At 37.8% G+C, this 10,415-nt stretch overlaps 1 protein-coding gene across 7 annotated transcripts in view; it reads left to right on the top strand.

Moving 5' to 3' along the window:
• The window catches only part of ncam1a (neural cell adhesion molecule 1a), a 489,661-nt gene that overhangs the window by 389,892 nt on the left and 89,354 nt on the right, over positions 1 to 10,415 (top strand). For 4 of the 7 annotated variants that reach the window (XM_048615409.1, XM_048615406.1, XM_048615407.1 and 1 more), the window contains one exon: positions 4,129 to 4,263. In XM_048615409.1, the coding sequence (XP_048471366.1) occupies positions 4,129 to 4,263 (135 nt within the window). Of the gene's footprint in view, positions 1 to 4,128; positions 4,264 to 6,889; positions 6,893 to 10,415 lie in introns of all 7 variants that reach the window. The other 3 variants (XM_048615408.1, XM_048615405.1, XM_048615403.1) reach the window with 1 other exon arrangement.

Below are 10,415 nucleotides of genomic sequence, written 5' to 3'. Positions count from 1 at the left end.
CCCCCACTCTCTTTCGCTCCCCCACTCTCTTTCGCTCCCCCACTCTCTTTCGCGCCCTCTCTCTCTTTCGTGCCCTCTCTCTCTTTCGCGCCCTCTGTCTCATGCCCTCTCTCTCTCTGTCTCACGCCCTCTCTCCCTCTCTCGCCCTCTCTCGCTGTCTCGCGCTCTCTGTCTCTCGTGCCCTCTCTCTCTCTCGCGCACGCCTGTCTTTCTCGCACGCTCCCTTTCGCACCCCCTCTCTCTCGCGCCCTCTCTCTCGTGCGCTCTCTATCTTCTCCAAGATTATGTCTCGCTCGCTCGCTCGCCCCCCCAACACTCACTCTTTTTCCAACACTCGCACTCTCTCTCCCTCTCTCACTTTCTCCCTCCAACTCTTTCTACTCTCCCACATGTTCTGTCTCTTTTGCTCTCGTGCTCGTTCACTCCAGCTTTCTCTCTATACAACTCTCTCTCTATCAGCAACCCACAGCCCACCACAGAGCCCCAGCCCAGACCCAGCATCACCCTAGAAAGAACCATTGGAGGGGTAACTTCCCCAGAGATTCAAGCCATTCCATTGACTGCATCTCTGTTATTGAGTTGTACATGATGGTGCAAACTTGCCTTCTGCTCATGTGTGCTCTAAGTGCTGCCACATGATCACATGAGCCTGTGGAGTGTGGCCTCTGTGATTAGCAGCATTTGCAGTCTCTCCTGCAGTCCCTGGGGCTCATGCCTCCCGTGCACCGAGGAAGTAATTCAATGAAGTTGGCATAAGTTAGCACTCCACATCCATCCAGATCCGAGTCCCCATTATTCAGTCTTCCCAATCCTGATGACTGCTACCCCTCCTTCCTGGTCACATGCTGTCTTCCTGGCTGCCCATTTCTCTTTTTGGATATTCCCAAGGATCACTACTTGTCTAGCAGGGGTTGGAACTTTGAATCCTCTTCACCCACAAGCTGCTTCCTTTCTCCTCAATAGATGTGGGTTTTTTGGACATGAGGTTATTCATCTGTGAACCAATTAGCACTGTATTGGAAGCCTATTCCAGTTTAGGGAATATCAGAGCCAAGACAAATGCATGCATGTCATAAGTGATTTACTGGAGAATGTACAAGAACACTGGGCGAATGTTTCCCTCATGACCTTGAGAAGAATGACACTGAATGTAGTTGTGATTGGTGAGCTCAGTGCAGACCAGACATCAGATCTGCTTTCTTCTTGACTCTGATCTCGTTTGCTACCTGGAGAAATTCAATATTTGGAGGAACCGCAATTTATCTGCTGATTGGCAAATTATAGTGATGCATTGTATTAGAATGCAAGATTTTAGGTTTGGTACCGCATATATTGAGACATTTAAGCCAGTCTGTTTTACTATCATTATAGAATGTTGGTGAGCAGGGGTTATGAGTTCACAAGGTGTCACAAATGAGCTATTGACCTTCACAAGTGAGAAGTGCTAAATGACACATTCTGAATCATTTGCGCACAGCCTGTTAACACTTCTTTTTAAAAAAAGATGTAATTTATAAACTTCATCTGCTCAGCCTACACACATATGTGAATAAATTTAAAAGTATAGACATGGTATTCTCTCAATACATACACAATTATTACTGCATTATGAGACATTGGAAAATAAATGATTAAACAGAAAGATGGTGTAAATATTGAAGAGGGCTGATTTTGACTCCAAAATGAGGACACTTGATCTTTAATTTTTTTTAAGGATTTGCAAGAAAATGCACAGCCTATCACTGATGAAAAATACAGGAGTAATTGAGACGGTTAACTAATTGGACATAACTGTATCTGACGTCCTATTCCTAGAGAGTTTTGAAGGAGCAATCCTTTTCGGCAGTCACAAACCATAAAGGGAACAAAATAGTCCTAGGAAAGTCGAGAGATAGAAGCCCAGTCCAGAAAATCTTCATTATACAGCATTTTAATGCAAAGTGTAGCTTTCCTAATTAGTGTGCTTTTTGTATGCAGACTGTTGTTTTATCATTGACCTAGAACAATCAGTGACACCTCCATTATAATGCTTAAAATGCAGAGCTTCACAATGAAAGTATAGGTTTGGTTATTTTGATTATTTCACATCAACATTTACACAAGGTACATAGGTTGAAAATGTACTTCAACCAAGGCTGGTGTTTAATTGTCTACAACAGTTTTATGACTTGTTTTGAGTGTTCTTTTCAACTCATTGCATTCTTTTTTGGCAAATGGGACTTATTCAGTACAATTTCTGTTGCTAAATGAAGAAAGTACATGTTCAATAAAGGTAACAAGGTTTCAAAAGATTTAATATGGAGGAAGCTAGTATCAGCAAATATCATCAAAATCACTGAGGAAATGCAATGTTAGTTTGTATCTCTGGCAATAAACGTTAAAGACTTTTCCCATACAGGTTAGAATAAGATTGAATTGCTGAACAGAATATATCTGAATGTTTTGTAGAGGGGCTTTTTCACAAAGTTGTATATTTTAATAGCCAAACATACCAATTCCTAAGTCTGCTATTTGATATCTCCATACAGAGAAGCCTGGTTGATGAACAAAAGTTTTGGTTGAAGAACAGACCTTTTCATCATTCTCATTCTTAAACACTACTTTAATAAATGACGCATCATGGACAGTACGTCCTGAATCTTCCTGAAGAGAACGCACATTTTCTGTTCGCAGGTCTGGCAGCATCTGTGCAGAGAAATCAGAGTTAACATGTCAGGTCTGGTGACCCTTCCTCAGAATTGAGGGGTTCTAAGGAAGGGTCACTGGACCTGAAACGTTACCTCAGATTTCTCTTCACAGATGCTGCCAGACCTGCTGAACTTTTCCAGCATTTAAAATTCCTTTGGTTTTTGCACATTTTCTCTTTATGGTGTCACCAGACAACATAAAATTCTCCCTACTTCATGCACTCTGTAAATATTTCAAGCACAATAAGCAAAGTCAAACCAATTATCCTAAATGTAATTTTGAAGGATCTTTTGAATTGTTAACAATCTGATTTGAAGTAATTTTGTCTTTAGATCGAAAAAGTATTTTCCAGTCAAATATAATGTTGCTCATTAGTGACTACACTAGAGTAAATAATGAACAAGATGTGACACCAAGGTTGCATTACTTCTAATTTCTAAACTTGACTCCTTTTTAAGACAATGTCATGGTCAGATAAAAGGGCAGAGCACTCTTTATATGTGCATAACACTCTTGAGGACCACAGTGTCAAGGGCATGTTACTCAAATCCATTTTTGTTGCTCCCTGCCAACACAATAAAGCATCCATTGGGAGACTTGAGGGATTGGTAAGATGTTTAATCATAAAAGATACAGTAGTCAAGATGAAAACAATTTGCTTGTTTGAACACAGGAGATGTGCAATAAAAGATTAGTATCTCAAACAAACAAAGGAAAATGAATTCTTTCTTCAAGATTTGATTATAATTTTCACAGCTGCTTTGTGTTTCCCTTGGTATTGCTCAAAAAGTTTATTTTTCTGCCAATATAAACATGTAATATTCTCAATTTGAAATATCATTAGCAGCACTGCATTACTAAGATTCATAGTTTATAAATTTTTTTGCCAAACACGCACTTTGATACTTGAACTAAAACATACAATCCAAACATTATTCAAACATTACGAATTCTTCATCATATAAGTTTGAGTAAATTTGTTTCACCTAATGCAATGAAACAACTTCATGAATGCATTATTAACAGCACTTTAGTATTGTGTAGTTTGAAATATTGACCTTATGTACTGACAAGATCAGGAAAATGTTTAATTATACTTGGTTTTCAATACATATACAAACCAAATAAAATGAAGACTATGTTCCACATTGAAATTGAGAATGGATCAAGACATATAGACAGAAAACACACACTTGCATTTTGTGCATTCAGGATAACTCAAAGTGTTTCACAAACTCAGTTTTGTTTTTAATCTTTCTACACAACATTTCCTTTGTCCAGCACGCAAGCAAAATACAACAGTTGTCTACTTGTATGCCTTTATTATGGCCATTCATCAATTCTCAAAAAACATTTTTTAATAAATGTGGTGGTTCGAGGCAATGTGATTGTACATGATCAGTTCATTTCTGACACATAATTGCATTTACTATTTGACAGTCCTAGCTTCAGACAATGTGATTACGGTGAGTGGACTAACACCAGAAACCATGTATAATCTGCGATTATCTGCTATCAATGGAAAGGGAATCGGTGATGCCAGCCAGATCGCTGAGTTCAAGACAGAGCCAGTTCGTAAGTACATGACGGTTCTTTCATCACACAGTTTAAACTGCTCATTGCAGAGTTGCTTTGAATCAATAAGAAAATGCGAATTAAACCTGTAGACTCATTAGCTTTATCATTACTCATGGAAAAATATTTTCAGGAACTATGGGTCTGTTTCTGTGCTGTACATCTCTATGACTCTATTACTCTGAGATAGAATTGATCCTCCGGAATGAGATGCTGTTGCCGTGTAAAATCAAATATAACTCAGAATGTTGCTACTATTTCAATCAGAATGTATTCACTTAAATCATGTTGCTAATATCTGATTGTCAGTCTTTCCTGCATTGTTTACAGACGAATCAGCACAAGGTTTTCATATTTAAAGTGTTAGCTCTTTTTTTTCCCTTAAGAGATCAGGACAGAGTGAAGATTGAGGCCTTACAACCATTGGAACAAATACAACATTTTTTTTGTTCAATGTTCATATTACTTGTACAAATAAGATATTTGCTGAGTCATAAATACTTCGAATTTTATTGATTGGGAAACTTCAAACTTCGACTTAGCTGCTTGAGAAAAGTGGTTAGCTGAAGTCAGGGCCATTTTCCTTTTGGGATTTTGGTTTATAATCCGTATTGAGAAAGGAGTTGAAGGGCTTTTCTTCCTGATATAAAATATTTTGCCAAATTGACTTTGTTTTAATAGCTAATGTTGGTTTCACTCATAGAAATGTAAATTTTCAAGGTATAAATGGAGTGTTACATTGATGCAACCAGATGCATTCTTTTAAAATTGGATCGTACAGGGAAAACTGGCATTCACATTTACTGCAGCATAATTAATATTTTTATTATTATAATACATTCAACATGTAAATCCTCATTTAAAGCAAACTTGAAAATTCCATTTTCTTTTTATATTGAAAACTCTGTTTAATTTGTTTGACAAATGCATGTAAACACTCAAAGGAAGTATTAATTAACCGGCAGTAATTGCATAGTAGAAATAGTGAACAGAAGAACTAATTTCGGTGTTTCTTTTGTTTCGAACATCAGAAATAGTAAACCTGGTTTCAAACAATGCTTGCATCTTCTTAGCTAATTCCTGGAAGTACTTTCTTCAAACACTTCAAAAAAAAAGGCAAGAAATGAGTTGTACATTCCAGTGATACGACTGCAGCATTAATTGTTTAATTGGTATATTTTATGGACCTGAAAATCTCATAATTTACCAGCATGGAAGCAGATGGTGATATAAACCCAGTAATGCAACACTGATGGTCCAAACTCCCTATTTATTATGTATATATTATTTAATTATCTAATTATGTGATGGTTACAAAGCAAGTTTAAAGAAATCTATGAAATTAATTTGATCATCAACTCGACATTGGCAAAATTAGTGAAGGATAATGTAATAGGTTTCAATTTCATTGGTAATCTTCTGTTCTTGTGATACCTGCATGCTGCAGATACCTGAGACCTGTGAAATGAAATGCTCTCACCTGTCCTCTGTTAACCACAGTAAAACACATGGACTAAGTAACTAGTGAGAAGAAGGCAGTTGCTATAATGTTAGTTTCCAATACTGCCGCAGTTCATCATGTAGAACTACACTGAGTCTTATTTAAACGTTATATTTAATTAAACACTAAAGTATATATTCCTCAATTTATTACCACCATTAATACTTCCAGAGCTGGAAATGTCAGCATTTGATTTTGATAATGAAGAGTAAATCTGCTTGTTCTAATCACTGCTGGCCCCACAAATATTGGAGTAAACTCTGTTTCATTTCTATCTTTAAAACCTCATTCTTTTGTTCTGAATTATTTATATTTCATCCCACTTCATGTCTTTTCTTTTTCTTTCCATTCCTCTTATTGTCATCTGTGTCCATTGCAATGGAAGCAGTATTCACTGGTCAGCCAAGTAAGTTCATCCATAAATCCTGTCTCTCTGTCTGTTCATGATTAAGGTTTAGCCTTGTGATGTTTTTAGCCAGTGCAATGCTTTATCATGAGACTGAGTGGCACAATAGGCAGGCATGCCAATTCTTAGAGCAAGTTCATTCTTAGGCCATTGTTCAGATGGTGACATTCCTTCCTCAGATCAACCTACCATGTGGGCTGTGTTCCCTCGGAGCACGAACATTAAAAAGATATGGGCTAATTATATGCACATCATTGAGGCTAGTTACATAATAGCATGAAGTGCTGCCAGGCAGATAGTCACCTGCTTGTCTTTTTGCCTATGCCTGGCTTAAGGATAAAAGGGTAGTCTGAAAAATATTAACAAAATTCTAGTGTATCAATCATTTGACATGTCATCACCAAAAGTATGCACAGATGCAACAATAATTGTCTTGAAAACTGTTTAATTTTATAATTGACTGTTACTGATTTTAATTTGCTGCTATATTTTTCTTACTGTAAGTCTTTGCACCAAAAAGAACCCTCCTTTTAATTTTGTCAAAATCACAAGTGACCATTTTATTGTCCATTGATCAGTTGCCAAAACTGCAAAATAAGCAGAAATTACTGGGAAAACTCAGCAGATCTGGCAGCATCTGTGGAGAGAAAACAGAGTTTGTTTCGGGTCCAGTGACCCTTTTTCAGAACTCAGTTCTGTAGTTCTGTGCAGTTCTGTAGAAGGTTCACTGGACCCAAAATGTTAACTCTGCTTTCTCCCCACAGATGCTGCTAGACCTGCTGAATTTTTCCAGATATTTCTGTTTTTGCTTATGATTTCCAGCATGCACAGTCGTTTGTTTTTTTTTTGTTTTAAATTAATAGGGCATATCAGTTATGTTTGAACGTTTTAATATTTGTAGCTTTGGCAGACATCACACCTGACAGCATCAACCTTTATAAAGATCAATTCCAATGCAATTATTGATCTATGTATCAACAGAGCAGTCTGACCTTAGATTTTTGCCATTGTTTTGATGGCCCACAAATCGCAACTTAACACGAAAGATATCTTCAGTATTCTACTGCAATTGAAGCATTTTATTTTCATTTCAGCCAATATGAGTGATTAGCACAGTGACAAAAAAGGATGGATTTTTTTCCCCCTCACTTGTCCATCTTGACTTCAAAGTTGTAACAGGCGGCAAGGGAACACCCCTGTAAAAATGTAGGTTTGTGACATCAAATCAAATGATAGCGATGCATACCTGCTTTCTTGTACCAGCTTTTTATTTGGCAAGCAAACACCTTGATTCTTCTGACATGACTTGCCAGTAACCTAATTTATACACTTAACTGTCAATCTTGCATGTTTTTACAAAGAAAATGTACACTGTATCAATGCTTTTTTTCATTAATGGAGAGTCTGCTCCTGACTAAGGCCTGCAATGAAAAGTTTACTATTTTGTTTTACTGATCTTGGGTAGCAATGTTGTTGATTATGCAGAGTAGTAGTGGAACACAAAGGACTAATTTTAACCAATTCCTAATCTAACTTTAATATTAGACACCAGCTAAGTAAAACCAGAGAACGAGAGAATCATTGCAAATCTGCATCGTGCTGCAGAAAACTAGATTTCTTCCCGGTAATATACTTCTGTTCTGTAGGATGAGCCCATATTTTCGAGATTTCTGTGGCTTTTTTGTCTTGATTTACATCGTCAAAGCAAATTTAAGAAGGTGATATGTCTACCTCAGGTACAAATTGTAAAATGTGTAGGTGTTTTTTCAAAAGATAAATATTCTTCTTTGCAATTTTCTGATAGTTATATTCTGATGCACAAACAATATGGCAAGTTATAAATACTTTATATGTGCAATGCGAAGTGAAAGCATTCTATAAATGGACAGAGCAGGGAGATCACTTCTAACTCAAGGTCTGTTTAACTACTTTTTGTATGCCCAACATAAACTATAAAATAGTAGTTTGTAAGTAGTTTTGCATTTGTAGAACTATGATTGAAAATTGGAACACTGTGTTCAAGTGCTAAATATTTTAATTCTAATCTGTAATCAAATAAAATATAAATGCTAAATTATTAGAAACTGCATCCACTCTTGTGTCCTGCCACTGTCAAAATAGGTTAAATACTGTCATGGGCACAAACGTCCATTATCTCCTTTACTTGTTCAGGACATGTGGATACCCCTGGCTAGACCAGCATTTATTGCCCATCCCTAATTGCCCATAGGGCAGTTAAGAGTCAACCACATTGCTGGGTCTGGAGTCACGTGTAGGCCAGACCAGGTAAGGATGACAATTTCTTTCCCTAAAGGGCATTAGTGAACCAGATGAGTTTTTCCGAAAATTGGCGCTGGTTTCGTGGTCATTATTGGATTTCTAATACCAGATTTTGTTTCTATTGAATTCAAGTTCCATCATCTGCCATGATGGGATTCAAACCCTGAGTCCCCAGAACATTACCTGTTTCTGGATTAACAGTCCAGCGATAATACCAGTAGGCCATCACCTCCCATCTGTCAGTGTAACTGAATTATGTTTCCAAGATAAATATGCTGTGAATATTTCTTAACTTCTTTTAAAGTGTAATTTGCTATCTCATTACATTATAAACATCTCAGACAACAGAGACTGTGATTTATGGTTAATAAGAATTATGTAGTGTCTGGTTCATTTAATTCTAAATTCACTACCCTTATTTACATTGGTAAACATCAAAATGGTAATTGAATACATCATTTTCAGTGGTTTGTAGTGGGTCTGATTTTGATGTTGGTATGGAGGAAAGCTTTGCTGAAAATTAGCACAAGATGCATTTTGGTTCAGTAGATTTCACAAGCTCTGTATCCACTTGGAGTGCTGATCCTTGTTGTGTTAGCTGTAAATTGCCTCTAGTCACAACAAAATGCTAGACAAGCTTTGAATAATAGTAATAATTTAGGAAAGAAATGGAAATAATCAAAGCATTTAACAAAATGCTTCCTTCCATTTGGCCTGCAGTACATTTGACATATGGTGCAAAGAGCAGAATGCCATTTCAGCCATCATGCTGCAAAAGCAGTGGCAGGATTAGGACAGTATGTAACAATTCGGACAGAAAGCAGAATCAGTGAAGTCAAATACCAGCAATTGTGCTTTTGAAACTTTGATGTGAAACCCCACAGTTTTGATTACCCGTGCTTGCTGACTGATTTTCATTGTTCTCGGGGACTCAAAGGTCTGCAGAATTGCAGTGTTTAGTCACTAACTTTGCTTTTATAGCTGTTGCATAGGAAGCCCCTATGGCGATAAACTGAAATGATTATCAAATCCGATAGCTACTAATTGTTGACATTGACAGCTTCTCTAGATTGGCAGCTGCTTGTCTGTTCTGCAGCTTATCTCAACGTCAGAAGCAAACAGCAGATATTTCTTGGGCTGCTTTTTTTTCAATTAAAGTGCATTTGTTGGCTTCTATAAAAGTGCAGTTTCAATACCCCGGTGGATACTCGCAAAGCTTTATATTAACCATTGATCCCCCTTGCCATGGGGAGACCAGGATCAAATCCAGATTAATGAAAACAAAAGGCTGGGAAAGTGAAATAAAACAGAAAGGGGGAGGAAAATATGGTAAGGTGTGTGGAAGGAGAAGAGGAAACATTTTGGAATGCATGACTTCCTTTAAGGTCTCAATATCACCTTTTTCTGCAAGTGCTGGCCAAACCTGCTGTGTCTCTGTAGTACTCTGTGTTTTTATTTCAAGTCCACTGTGTAGGTCAAGCAGGATTAGAGGACAAGGGGCAAAGCAGGGATTGAAGGGTGAGGTTGTGGGGAAGTGACCTTGGGAGAGAGGGAAAGCATTAGGAAAACAGAGAGAGTAAGGTTTCACATTTGATCCAAGCGTGACATCAAGGAACCCTAGCAAAACTGGAATCAATGGGCATCAGGTGGCAAACTCCAACCAGCAGAGTCATGTAGGGCACAATGGAAGATGGTGTGGTTGTCGGTCAGTCATCTGAGCTCTAAGACATCTCCAGAGAAGTTCCTCAGGGTAGTATCCTAGGCCCAACAATCTTCAGTGACTTTGTGACGACTCAGATGCTGAAGCAGCCCATGTGCAAATGCAACAGAGATAGTAGGAACTGCAGATGCTGGAGAATCTGAGATAACAAGGTGTCGAGCTGGATGAACACAGTAGGCCAAGCAGCATCAGAGGAGTAGGAAAGCTGACGTGTCGGGCCTAGACCCTTCTTCAGAAATGGGGGA

This window comes from Rhincodon typus, chromosome 32, assembly GCF_021869965.1.
Source record: "Rhincodon typus isolate 14 chromosome 32, sRhiTyp1.1, whole genome shotgun sequence".
NCBI lineage: Eukaryota > Metazoa > Chordata > Chondrichthyes > Orectolobiformes > Rhincodontidae > Rhincodon > Rhincodon typus.
The sequence above is the reverse complement of the archived record's forward strand: the minus strand, read 5'-3'. Positions and strand labels throughout refer to the sequence as shown.